The sequence below is a fragment of the Malaclemys terrapin genome, chromosome 1 (assembly GCF_027887155.1).
Source record: "Malaclemys terrapin pileata isolate rMalTer1 chromosome 1, rMalTer1.hap1, whole genome shotgun sequence".
NCBI classification, from domain to species: domain Eukaryota; kingdom Metazoa; phylum Chordata; order Testudines; family Emydidae; genus Malaclemys; species Malaclemys terrapin.
In genome coordinates this window covers 91,290,902-91,305,183 of record NC_071505.1, presented here as the reverse complement: position 1 = coordinate 91,305,183, position 14,282 = coordinate 91,290,902, and the positions used below count along the sequence as shown (strand labels likewise).

Below are 14,282 nucleotides of genomic sequence, written 5' to 3'. Positions count from 1 at the left end.
CGTTTTAAGTTGCTTAGGATTCAGAAGACAGAAGTTGCTTTAATGAGTATTTTTGAGACTTTGTTGTAGGGTTACTTAAGCCTGTGGAACTTACTTTCTGGCAGCTTCCCAGGGTGGACTTTACTGATGCTTATATTCTCAACCACATTTTTACACCCTAAAATTAAAGAATGAAAGGCTGGGATGTCGCCCAGCTAATAAAAGTAAAAGACAAATAGAAAAAGGGAAAAGATACTTAAGATAATAGAGGGCTTACGTAGTATTCTAGACTCTTTAGAAATAGGAACGGGAACTTCAGTCGAGCCAGACAGCGATGTTGCTGACAGTGCTGCTTGCTAGCAGACTTTTTCATGTGCAGGTAGACTGGCCAAAGCCTGGCATAGCCTGTTTGTTGATGTTGTGACTTCCTCCCCCAGAGGTGATCAGTCTTGGGATTCTAGAACTTTAGTCTTTCCTCAGTGGCTTGCTGATCCAAAAGGCAAAACTTCTCAGTCTTACCCTTAATTCTTATGGTATTCCTATGCCGCCTTGCAGCATCTTCCTCCAAGGCCTTTGGACAAAGCGGATGAGAGTCTTACCTTGAAGCCATGAAGCTTGATCTGATTGTGTTTGAGTTAGGAAATCTTTTTGGCTAGCATTGGGGAGTGGAGGGGGAGAGAGTCTTGCTAAAACCAGCAATTTTTTTTAAAGTATTCAGTATTTGCATTCAGGGAGTATTTTGAGACCACCAAAAATATCAAATACACTTCTAAGGAAGCTGACATGGCCTTGTCCAGGTGAAAGGGTCTTGAAATGGCATTATGCCAGCAGTTTATGGAAAGTTCAGCACAAAATAAGTGTGATCATTTTAGGATCAGATGTCACCATTCGTCTTGCAAACAAGACAATTTAGTAATCTTTATTTAGGAATTGGGGATTATATCAAATAGTTTCTTTTTGGAAATTTTCATCTTGACAAAGTTACTTTAAAGTTTATCAAAATAAAGCCCACTGAAGAAATAAACTTTAAGGTCTGTATTCCCATACCCAATTTATCACACAAAGTACATAAAAAGCATCTACAGAAGGGACTACTACTTTTGTCTGTATCAATTGAAATTGTTACCCCTTCCAGCTACCATTATTCTCACATACACATGTTAATCAAGATCAAAGTGGGAGTAAAACCCATTTCTTGGACATAAAGGCACAACTTGGTATAAACCTCCGTTGGAGGCAATCTAGAGAGATGAGTTAAGCTGGAATAAATGGTTAGGGAGGCTGTGTTGATGGGAAGATAATAGAAATGAGAGATACTTATAAAGTCACATGGACTGTCTACTCCTTCCCCAGGTCTCTGGACAGTGCACTCTCATTCCTTATGTGTTCTTCAGTGACTTCTCCAGGTTTAAATGGATCAAGGTTGTCTGTTACATCCCATGGAGATGATTCCACAATCTGAGAGCTCACCATTAGAGAACCTTTTTCTGATTGCCAGTCTTTGATGAATTTTATCCCTTTTCTCTGTTTTACCCCTTCAGTCCAACCTAAACAAATATCTCTTTTGGGTGTTTACACTCTTCAAATACCTTTTAGATGGTTATATTGCCACTCTGGCATCTTTGGAATGACTGATCAAATTAATTCAGACTTCCAGGACAGTTGGTAAGAACATTTTCCTAGCTTCATAGTAAATTATTGTGAAAGCTTTTCTTATAGTTCTCCAATGACTGGAGGTGCTAGCCTAATAAAGTGCTTTAAATTTTGATATACTGATTTACTGTCTTTTTAAATAATTGTAAGAGGCACCTAAACGCCTCTTATTATTCTACAAATTCAAAGTTATTGGCTTCTCTGGCAGGTGAGTAAGGGAGACAGCAAAAATGCCAAAAAGAAGAATAATAAGAAGACAAGTAAAAACAAGAGCAGCTTGAGTCGTGGCAATAAGAAGAAGCCTGGCATGCCCAATGTCTCCAACGATCTCTCCCAGAAGTTGTATGCCACTATGGAGAAGCACAAAGAGGTAAAAGCCATTGGATTGAGAAGTATCTACTCTATTTGAGCAGCCAAGTGTCCCCTCTTCTTATGTTCTATGTTCTAACATTTAATATAGAATTTAGCAAGAGCGTACGTATTTGTAGATGGAATCCCCATCTAGACTCTTTCCTGTCAGGGCTATGGGAATAAATACAGATCACAGCTGTGCTGTGTAGAGAACTTTCATAAGTAAAAGTCTTTGCTGTGCCAGATTGGACCATTGGTCCATTTAGTTCAGTGGTCAGTATTTGCATCAGAGGAAAGTGGAGGGGAGGGATTCGTAGTGCACTTGGTGAATTATGTAATGTTGTATGTGCAGAAGTGGAAATTCCTTCATGACCCATGCAAGTAGTCAGCTTGATGTGAAGCCACCCCACCCATCACAGCATGCTAACATCAGTAGCCATGGAATGTCCTATACTGTGTAGTTAAGGTTTGTCAATGGCTGATTTTAACTTCTGCTTTACTTTTCAGGTCTTCTTTGTTATCCGTCTCATCGCTGGCCCTGCAGCGAACTCCCTGCCTCCCATTGTTGAGCCTGACCCACTCATTCCATGTGACTTGATGGATGGGCGTGATGCCTTCCTCACCCTTGCTAGAGACAAACACCTGGAGTTCTCCTCACTACGAAGAGCTCAGTGGTCAACCATGTGCATGCTGGTGGAACTGCATACCCAGAGCCAGGACCGCTTTGTTTACACCTGCAATGAATGCAAGCATCATGTAGAGACTAGATGGCACTGCACTGTCTGTGAGGTATGCCTGATAAGATGTTTTTTTCCCCACTAGCTCTGGGCACCAAGGTTAAGGAGACTCTTGACCTGAAGTCACTTCTAAACCTACATTCATAGCAATGTCTGTCCAGTCTACATTGTGGCAGTTTGGAATGGGAGGTGTTAAGTGTGCTAGCCTGAGTGAAAAGTAGCTGTGCTGCTCTGTGCCCCCAAAGGTCACAATCACCTTAACCATGCCTGTTTCATTTAAATCTTCACTCCTCCACCAGTAAATTAACTGTGCCCTAAATTCAGTTCTGAGAAACTGCAAATAAAACTTAACATTCTGCCTCCCACATACACCTAAGTAAACAAATTCTGGGTTCTCCAGTTAGTGAATTTTGGGAGTTTTTTATTTTCTTCACGAATTTTAGGAATACCAGGTCCCCTACCGTTTGGCAGGACTTCTGCCTTCCTCAGAATTTCAAAGCCGCCCAGCCTCCTATCTGTTCTCCATGTGGCCCCTCTGCTCTGTGCTCCCCTTCCGCACTGGGAAAAGCAATCTGCTCCTCCCTCTCCCCTTCTTAAAGAAGTGTCACTATAGTGTCCCACTCCTCTTTCGAAGAAGAGCAAGCAGATGAGTGGCTACTCTGTTGCCTGAGGTCCTCCTCCCCTCCAGGGGAAGGAGCCAGTGGTCCCCTGACCCCACTTGGTCAGGTGAAATTTCTACTGGCTCAGGGCAAACAGGTTTTCCAAGCCCTGGCTAATCGGTCTGTATAAATGTCAGATACTATTTTGTGCCCACACTTTTCACTGTTAGTTGTTTGGACTTCTGCCAATACCTGGGCCCAGAGGACATTATAAATTACCTGAAAGGAAAATATAAAATTATTAGTGATACTTTTCAGATGATCCAAAGACTGGGAGAGTGGTAAATAATGGCCAGCACAGGTCACTGGTCATAGGGGACTGTATCTTGGGAAGCAGTCACTCTGAAAAAGACTTGGGCGTCGCGATGGATAATCACTTGAACATCAGCTCCCAGTGTAACGCTGTGGTCAAAAGAGCTAGTGTGATCCTTGGATGTATAAATGGGGAAATATCAGGTAGAGGGAGTTTTATTCTCTCTTTGGCACTGGTGGGGCTGCTGGAATATTGTATTCAGTTCTACTATCCACAATTCAAGAAGGATAGTGATATATTGGAGAGGGTTCAGAGAGGAGCCACAAGAATGAATAAAAGATTGGAAAACGTGCTTACAAGCAGCTCAGTCTATTGAGCTTAACAAAGAGATGTTTAAGGGGTGACTTGATCAGTCTAGAGCTACCTACGTGGAGAACAGAAATGTGATGAGGGCCCTTCAATCTAGCAAGCAAAGATATGACTAAATCCAATGCCTGAAAGTTGAAGCTAGAGAAATCTGCACTAGAAATAAGATGCCAATTTAAATGACAGTAATTAGCCATTGGAACAATTTAGCACAGGTTGTGATAGATTCTCCATCACTGCAAACTTTGAAATCAAGACTGGATGTTTTCCTAAAAGCAGTAGTCTAGTTGAAGAGACATTAATCCAGGGAAGTCCTATGGCCTGTGTTACACAAGAAGTCAGACTAGATGATCACAATGGTCCCTTCTGGCTTTGTAATCAACAAAAAGGCCAATTTTTCCCCCTCCTCCCAACCACAATCCATATCCCTTGTTAGTGACATGACCCCATTTGTATATTTATTGTGCCAGGTTATGTAGACAGCTGTTTAATTTTCAAAATGGTTTGTCTCTTTGCAGGATTACGACCTGTGCATCACCTGTTATAACACTAAAAACCATGACCACAAGATGGAGAAATTGGGCCTTGGCCTAGACGATGAGAGCAACAACCAGCAGACTGCAACCACCCAGAGCCCTGGTGACTCTCGCCGCCTGAGCATCCAGCGCTGTATCCAGTCCCTTGTCCATGCCTGCCAGTGTCGTAACGCCAACTGTTCACTGCCGTCCTGTCAGAAGATGAAGCGAGTTGTCCAACATACCAAAGGCTGCAAGCGCAAGACCAACGGAGGGTGCCCTATTTGCAAACAACTCATTGCTCTTTGCTGCTACCATGCAAAGCACTGCCAGGAGAACAAGTGCCCGGTGCCCTTTTGCCTCAATATTAAACACAAGCTTCGCCAGCAGCAACTTCAGCACCGTCTGCAGCAGGCCCAGATGCTCCGAAGGAGGATGGCGAGCATGCAGAGGACCGGTGTGGTAGGTCAGCAGCAAGGATTGCCTTCACCAACCCCAGCCACACCAACAACTCCAACAGGCCAGCAGCCCCCAACACCACAGACCCCACAACCCCAGCCACCACCCCAGCCTGCCTCGCAACCCCAACCTGCACCTCCCAATACTATGCCGCCCTACACCATGCCGAGAACTCAACCCCCTGGTGCTGTGTCCCAGGGCAAAGCAGGTGGCCAGATAACTCCTCCAACTCCACCTCAGACTGCTCAGCCACCAGTCCAGGGTCCTCCTCCAGCTGCAGTAGAAATGGCCATGCAGATCCAGCGGGCAGCAGAGACTCAGCGTCAGATGGCACAAGTTCAGATTTTCCAAAGGCCAATTCAGCACCAGATGCCCCAACTGAATCCGATGCCACCAATGGGGATGAACCCTCCCCAGATGGCTAGAGGGCCTGGCGGTCACATAGATCAAGGGATGGGGCCAGCGGGAATCCAGCAGCAGCCACCATGGGCCCAGAGTGGGTTACCCCAACCACAGCAGCTCCAGCCAGGAATGCAGAGACCATCCATGATGTCAGTAGCCCAGCCAGGGCAGCCTATGAACATGGCGCCTCAGCCAGGAATGGGTCAGGTTCCTGGTGCGCCTCAGCCAAAACCAGCATCTCTGCCCCAGGCAGCCTTACAAAACTTACTGCGGACTCTCAGGTCTCCCAGCTCCCCCATGCAGCAGCAGCAGGTGCTTAACATCCTCCACTCCAACCCTCAGCTACTGGCTGCTTTCATCAAGCAGAGGGCTGCCAAGTACGCAGTGTCTCAGAATCCACAAGGTATGCCAGGGCAGCCTGGAATGCCACAGGGTCAGCCAGGGCTTCAACCGCAGCCAGCCATGCAAGGGCAGCAAGGAGGGGTGCACCCAAATCCAGCCATGCAAAATATGAACCCCATGCAAGCCGGGGTCCAAAGGCCCAGCATGCCCCAACAGACGCAGCAGCAGCAGCCGCCTCAGCAGGCCCTGGGTGGGATGAATCCTCAGGCACAGCCGATGAACATGAATCACTCTGGGATGTCTCCGCAATTCCGGGATCTTTTAATGAGACGGCAGCAGATGATGGAGCAGCAGCGCCATCAGCAGCAGCAGCAGCAGCAAGGAGCCGGTCCGGGATTGGGGCCCGGGATGGCCAACCATAATCAGTTTCAGCAGCCCCAGGGTGTCGGTTACGCTCAGCAGCAACAGCAGCAGCAACAGCAAAGGATGCAGCATCATATGCAACAGATGCAGCAAGGAACTATGGGACAAATGAGCCAGCTTCCACAGGCAATGAGTGCAGAGACAGGAGCCAGTTTGCAGCAGGCTTTCCAGCAGAGGCTACTTCAGCAGCAAATGGGATCCCCAGCTCAGCCCAACCCTATGAGCCCCCAACAGCACATGCTCCCCAGTCAGGCCCAGTCCCCACACTTACAGGGCCAGCAGATCCCTTCATCGCTCACCAATCAAGTGCGTTCTCCACAGCCTGTACCCTCACCACGACCCCAGTCCCAGCCCCCCCATTCCAGCCCTTCCCCTCGGATGCAACCTCAACCTTCTCCACACCATGTCTCTCCGCAGACCAGCTCCCCACATCCAGGACTGGTAGCTGCCCAGGCTAACCCCATGGATCAGGGGCACTTTGCCAGCCCGGACCAGAGTGCAATGCTTTCTCAGCTTGCTGGCAATCCAGGCATGGCAGGCCTCCATGGTACAAGCGCCACGGAACTGGGGCTCAGCTCCGATAACTCAGACTTGAATTCAAACCTTTCACAGAGTACACTAGACATACACTAGACACATTGTAGCATTTTGGGAGCAAAAAAAAAACTTATTTTCTCAAGACTTTTTGTACTGAAGACAAATTTTTTTGAATCTTTCTTAGCTAAAACAACATTTTTCCCTGGAACACATCCGAACTCTGCAGCAGTAATTTGTGGTTTTAAAAACAAGAAACCAACAAAATGAACCTGAGGGACAATAGAATACAAAGAATATATTTTTGTTATGGCTGGAATCATAACCAGTCCTTTTTCTTGTTTTTCCTCGCATGCGTGCGTTGGGAGGTGGAGGGGAAAAGGGTGGTCTTTTGGCCGCTGACCAAATTGGCCCCCTTCTCATGCCTCCAATAGGTTTTATTTTTTTTTAAATTAATGAAAATATGTAATATTGATAGTTATTATTTACTGAGGCAGATGGTTAACATTTTCCCTATTCTGGTTTTTCCTCACATCATTGCAAAAAACCCACAGGAGAACATTTCCTAAAACCGGAGGACAAAAGGGGTTAATGTTGCTTTAAAAATACATTACATATATATAAATATATATTAAAAATAAATACCAGTTTTTTCCTCTTTGGTTGGAAAGATGTCAATTCTTTGAAAAAATGTAAAAATATTAAATAACCCATACCCTCCTGAAGTCTACTTTTGTCCTCCAAGAATTTTCTATACAAGAGTCTGAGCTTAAAAAAACTTCAAGTATTAAAATAATTTGTACATGTAGAGAAGACAACATTTTTGCAAATACACAGGGGCAGCTGCCAAATGGATGTAGTATATATATTGTGGTTTCTGTTTTCTTGAAAGAATTTTTTTTTGTTATTTTTACATCTAACAAAGGAAAAAAATAAAAAAGAGGGTAAGAAACAATTCCGAGAGGATGATTTTAACCTGAGAAAAATCCCTGGGGTTTCTTCTTTATGCTTGCTTTCTCTCTCCCCTTTCCCCACCCTCTTCCACTTTCTGTAAAACTTGAAAATAGAAAGCAAAAAACCCTCAAATGTTGTAAATCATGCAATTAAAGTTGATTACTTATAAATATGAACTTTCGATCACTGTATAGACTGTTAAAATTGATTTCTTATTACCTATTGTTAAATAAACTGTGTGAGACAGACAGCCTGCTTTTTACTGCTTCCCTTCTCCTCTCTCTCACCTATGGTGCTTGTTTTTAAAATGGTGAGGACAGCGGAGTATATGCTGCTTAAACTTTTGGTGGTCAGAAGTTGGAGAATTATTCACGGTATTTGGTTTTTGCCATTGCTTTTTAAAAAAAAAAAAAAACTTACAATCTGGAGTTGTTTATAATTAGCATTAGAAATGCACATTTTGGTAAGACTCTGTAATTGCATCTGCTCACTCTAATTTACCAAAAAACAAGGCCTGGTCCCCCCGCCTTACACAACTGCCATGCCAGTCCGCTGGGCTCCAGTCGGTGTGTTTTAGCATCTTGAGTTCCAAGGGCCGCTCCTTAATATGAAACCCAAACTTCTGCTTGGGTGATACAAAATTGAAAGACCACATTCCTTCTGGAGTACCCTGTAGAGCTTTTTGTGCCAACCTTGTGACTGTCTACACTCTGAGCTGGGTGTGTGATTCTCAGCTTCGTAGATGTACCCACAGTGGCTCTACTCAAGCTAGTGCACTTAAAATAGCAGTGTACCAGGGCAGCACAGGCTGCCCAAATACATAGCCAGGAGATCCTGGTGGGGACATCTTCAGAGCAGCTAGTTTGAACAGTCACCTCTTCTATCCTGGCTGTGCTATTTTTAGCATGCTAGCTTGAGTATAACTATGTGAGTTGGGCATTGCAAACTCAGCTCCAAGTGTAGATGTAGCCTCTGGGTCAAACTGGAGGAATAAGGTTTTGTGGTTATTGATTTGTGAAAAGACTGAAAGAAGGAACATTGTTTGCCACAAACTATGGGAAGGGAGGGGAATAAGATAGCTACTTGGAAATATTTGAAAGGTCTAAATACTAAAAAAGGAAGAGAAATATAGTGTAGAAATTACAGCTTTCAGAGTGGTAGCCGTGTTAATCTGTATCAGCAAAAACAACGAGGAGTACTTGTGGCACTTTAGACTAACAAATTTATTTTGGCATAAGCTTTCATGGGCTAAAACCCACTTCATCAGAGGCATGGAGTGGAAAATACAGTAGGAAGATATATATACAGAGTAAATGAAAAGTTGGCAACCCCCATCTTTTCGTGTGTGTTCCTACTGTATTTTCCACTCCATGCTTCTGATGAAGTGGGTTTAAGCCCACAAAAGCTTATACCCCAATAAATTTGTTAGGCTCTAAGGTGCCACAAGTACTCAGTGTAGAAATAAGTATAACTTGGGCTAACAGACAAAAATACACCTACTAGGTAGAGACTACATGAAAGCTGGTGGGGAGACCTCATTATGTTTCATGGAAAGCACTCCAGTGAGAAGCTTGGGATTCTTTCAAGTATTGTTAATACAGATCACCACTCCTGACTTGTATCTACACACTCCACACCAAGCCAGAATTCTCCAGCCCATTAATGCAGGCTTTCTGTTGTGCCATGGAAAGGAACAGGGCCTATTGGAAGGAACTAAGGATGCATATACATACATCAGAACTCCTCCTCCTCCCTCAGCCTCTAACCAAAAGGTCCAGTTTGCTTCCTCCTCCAGCTACGCCTAGTTCCACTGTAAATAGATACAAATCAACACTAAATAGAGTTTATTTCTTTGTTAAGGATTTTGGTTCCAAGAACTATTTTGCCTGATACCAACCTTCTTCCAAGGATGGAGGCTCTGGCAAAAGTTTAAAGACTGCCCATTTTCTAACCTTAGATTTCCAATCTGTCCCACAGGCCCAGTGCCTTTAGAGGCTTGAGTGAAGCCTGTTTGCTTAGCTAGTGCTAAATCCGCCCTAAATTTACACCCTGCGTATGCAATGATCAGCCTCTAATCTCATCCATGCTGAGGGAGGAGGCCCCAAGAGCTTCAGGTGGATTTGGAGTTGTGACCAGCTTTGGCTCTCCTTCAAAATCCCAGCCTCAGCTTGTCACGGTCATGGATCTACAAGGTTTGGTGTCTGCCCCAGAGTGTAACCAGCTCCTTGGGGGCTGAAGGGGTAACTCCCCAGGATCTAAACAGTTCCCCAGGGAAAGGCCCATAGCCTCCATGACTCCGAAATGGCCTTTGGGGGCCAGGGATCCATATTTTTCTGTGTGGCTTCTTGCACCAACCCCAGCCAAGCTAGGCCCCTGTGAGAGACTTGTTCTTCACCCCTGGAGGGAGCAGTGCTTTGATATTTGCAGCAACATCAAGCCATCCCCTGGCATACCGCATCTGAAAGCCCAGAGGTCAGCATCAAGAAGCAAAGATTAAGACAGAGTTCAGATGCGAGCATCAGGGGTCCCTGAGTCATGGTGCTCTAGGAACCATCTCTGCTTCTTTCTCTCCCTGTTCTTTGTTCCCATCCCAGGGGAGAGCACAGCCATGTGGTGCCTTTTCCCTTTCCTCTCCAGCATGGGGCCAGTTTGCCACCCAGTGGAAGTGGGGAGAATGGTGGTGGCTAGGTGGGGTTTCCTTTGTGTGTTCTGCATCCTCCTGTTCATAGGTGTAGCCTTTATTCAATTTAATGGTGCTTATCTCCAGACCTGGCCCCTTCCCTTTGCACTTAGTGCATAGCACTATAAAGTCCAGAGAAACTGGTGTGTGCATAGAAATAAATAAATAAAAATTCCCACATTCATCAGTCACCAAGTGTGGCTGTAGGCTACAGGGAGCTTTGGCTTTACTGCCATGCAGAATCGCATCTACCTCCCTCTTTCCTGGATTCTAACCCAGCATGAAGGTTCTACTTTAAGTTAGTAGTACAGGAGGTCTGGCAGATACTACTAGAGAATTGGAAACCATAAGTAGGAAAATCCTGTGTAGCAGCAAGGGGGAAGTTTTCTATTTGGGCAGCACAGATAGAAATAGACCATCTCTTTGTGTCAGCGCCTGTCCTGGGCTCTATGAACTGTAAGGCAATAGGGCTGCTCAGTAACTTCCCTTAAAGTTAATCTCTCAGTGACTGGCATATTGTATTCCAGGGGAAGAAGTTTCAGTTTTTCCATGCTTGCCTCACAGCATTTGAAAGGGGCCATTTAAGATCCCGCCTCTGTGTTCCCAATGCCCTTGAAAGGTTTCTCCCTCATCCTAGGCAAACTTCTGGTGTCTATTTCAATCCCAAGGAGAATGTTCTGTCCCTGGCTCTGAAGGCTGCATTCCTTGTGGTGACAGCGCTGGTCAGGAGAGTCCCAGAGCTCCAGGCTGTAGTGACTAGCCCTGTTTAGGGAGTGCTTCTCAAAGATGCAGTGGTGCTGTAGCCTCCTGCTGAAAGTGGCCTCAAACTTCAAGCTGAGTAAGACCAATGTACTGTGGGGTTGGTCAGGCTGTCAAGGCTAAGATGCTGGAGGTGCCCTTTTAGCTACTAACCTAATGGGACAAAGTCCTTCATTAAATCTTTCAGAAAATTCTTGGGCTAGTCATGGGTGGAAATATCTCGGGAGAGAGGGTATATATGGGCCATTTACAGGAGCTGTCCTGTATTACTTCTCCTGACAAACTCCCTGCTATTCACCTGTTGCTGTGAAGAACAGGGGAAGGGGTCTGTTGGAATTACTTAGAGGGGTATCATCTCAATCAGCCTCATCTGCTGCTGAACTTTACTGTTTGATTGCTGAGAAATGGTGGGGAGAATTTTTCCTCTTCCACCTGCTGCTTTTTGCTTCATGGCCCTGGGATTCCTGTAGTTTTATTGAAAAGTGAAATGTTTGGTGGTGTTACCTGCCTTCACAAACATGGCTCTCCTTTTGGGGTTGCTCTGGTATGATCACAACCAGCGTATCAGCAGTAACTGCTGGAACACATCCATCCCAGTGCTGCACTTTTGAGCACTCAAGAACACACTGAAGTGGCCTGATCTTCAGACGTGCTGGTCACCAGCATCCTATACATCTGAAAACCAGTGTAGCCAAGGCCAGTAACACAATAACATGCTTGCTTCTCTACCAAGTGCGAACCTCTGCTGTGTAAGTCAGACTCTTCCCAGAGGATGTATTTGCAAGTGACTGTGCTTCACTACTCACTTTGCTATTCATCCATTGTTGTGAGCTGGAATAGCAGCCGGAGATGCAGTCAGGCACCCATGAGGTGCAGTGGGGTATCTTGCACGCTGACTGCTCTCACTGAACTTGGTTTTGTTCAGAGTCAATATTGTATGAATGTTAATCAGTTTGAAGAAACCGGTTTTAGCTGAATTCAGAGTTATAAGGCTCTTCTATCACTGCCTTTTAATTTTGGCCATGCAAGTGTGATATAACATTTTTCAGTTTCTTTGGGGGGGAGAGGAACGGGGATTGTTGTAGGGGTGGTGATACCTGGCCTTGTCAAATACCAAAATAAGGGCTTTCAAATGCATGCAACTCCCCTTACAGAGGTGAATGTGTTTGTTTCCCATATAACGTATAGGTGGAGAGGGCTCAGTACACATGGCCAAGAAGCCCTTTGCAAAAAACTTTTGCATCTTCTCTCTGCATCTTTGTTCGGTCAGCTTCATAGATTTTTTTTTTAAGGCCACAAGGGACCACATTGATCATCTAGTCTAACCTCCTGTATATCACAACTTATAGGATTTTACCCAGGAGTTCCTGTATCCCACCCAATAACTGCTCTTTGAGGTAGAGAATAGAGAGAGAGCACACGCGCCAGTCTGGATTTAAAGTTGTGCAGTTTAGCACTTTCACTGCACATTAAACAACAAAGGCCTCTCCAGGGCTGCTAAGCCTTGAAGAAGGGATTTATGGGGTTTGTTTAGCTTTCTAGTTTTTTACGTTAGTAACTTGGATGAGTGGGTACCATTTTTCTGGAAGGATACTATGCCTGAATGAAGAGCTTTTTATTGTGTTAGTAGCTAGAGGTTTCCCAGCATGGATCAGGGCTCTATTGGGCTAGGAATGGGATGTTTTTTTTTTTTTTTTTATATTCCCATCCCAAAGAGCTTCCAACCTTGGCATATAACGAGACAACTGGTGTATTCAACAGACAAATGAAGAGGGGGACAAGGTGACAGTGAAGAGACCTTGTTTAGTAAAATGAATGCCACTGACCGCACCCAAACTGTCTAGTGGAGCTAATCTGCTGGAGGAGAGGGGTTTAGGCTCAATTTTTTTTTTTTAACTCCATCATTTAAATGCCTAACAAACACCACCACACCTTAGACTAAGGGCGAGGAGAGCGGCTGCTGGCTTCTTCAAGGCACAGCTGCTATTTCTAAAGTTTTATTAACAAAAAAAAAAAAAAAGGTGGAATGTCTGATGTTTCTGAGGCGGTAATGGAGGAGAAGCAATCACTAACCAAATGCCTCTCTTCGTCCCTTGGTAAATTACTTCTTAAGTAGAGCCTGTAAAAGCAGCTGGTGATGAGGCGTCACTGTGACTTCCTCCACTTTAGTCCAATGTGGAGGAGAGGAAACAGACACCAGCCTCAGGGAGTGAGAGGCCGGGCTGGATTTAGGGACAGGCAACCCAGGTGGCCGCATGGAGTTCCAGGCTTGGGGGGCGCTGGGCTCGGGAAGCTGTTTCTGTTGTTAGCAGCAAAAGGGAAAATAGAATGTTTGAAGTAACATTTCAGGTATTCTGTATGTGGATCAACTTTTTACTAACCACCTAGAATGTTCTGGACCTTTGTAGAATCTCATGGAACCTTCCAGACTGTGAGAACTACATTTTCCTGGAGCCTCCTAGAATGTTGTCAGCCATGCCCTCGTGGGTATACAAGGGGCAGGGCGTCGCCAGTCAGTGAGTAAGAACAAACTGAAGTGAGAGCCCAGCTGCAATATTGTGAACCTTGTGTAATTGTGAAAGCATACTTGTGTTTTAAGACTTGAAGAGTGCAAGTAGTGACTATATGACAGGGATAACTCATGCATGCAAATTGTGCATCAAAGCCATGAAATGGGCTACAAATTCAATAAAAAATAAGGTATTCAAAAGTTTAACAAATGAAGTGTGGGCCACTGAAGACGTTCCTCGCCTGGGGCACCATTTGGTCTAGGGTCGGCCCTGGTGAGAGGAAAAGGGAACCAGCCGGCAATTACACCAGCTAAGAGTGGCCCATCCAGCTGGTTCTGTCAGTCATACTAGTACAAACCCTATGAAGGCAACTAGGAGCAAAGTGGTGAAGGTGGCATAGATGTCACTGAGGATTTCACTTGGGCTGCAGGCAGTGCCAGTGCTAGCCCATTGGTGGCTCTAAGCAGGAATACTTTTGGGGCCACCCCACCCACAACACATACTATTAATTAATAGGGGTCCCCCGGGAGCTGCTTGGGGCCCTAAGCAATGTATCGTCTGCTTATGCCTAGCACTGGCTGCAAGACCTTTTTATTGTCTTCCTTTGGAGTAAGATTAAAATGTTACCTCAGATAGATCAATGTTAGCCAAAGCAGAAGAGACAGGGGCTGTAACAGAGCCATTTCAATTCATTTTGCTGTGGAGA

The 14,282-nt window shown here is 45.1% G+C and overlaps 1 protein-coding gene across 3 annotated transcripts in view; it reads left to right on the top strand.

Annotated features, from left to right (window-relative positions):
- Nucleotides 1-7,877, top strand: part of LOC128838629 (histone acetyltransferase p300-like) — a 116,730-nt gene extending 108,853 nt beyond the window's left edge. For all 3 annotated transcript variants that reach the window (XM_054030988.1, XM_054030997.1, XM_054030981.1), the window contains 3 exons: nt 1,841-2,002; nt 2,491-2,772; nt 4,517-7,877. In XM_054030988.1, the coding sequence (XP_053886963.1) occupies nt 1,841-2,002; nt 2,491-2,772; nt 4,517-6,772 (2,700 nt within the window). In that variant the 3' untranslated portion in view covers nt 6,773-7,877. The remainder of the gene's footprint in view (nt 1-1,840; nt 2,003-2,490; nt 2,773-4,516) is intronic.
- Nucleotides 7,878-14,282: the final 6,405 nt, after the last annotated feature.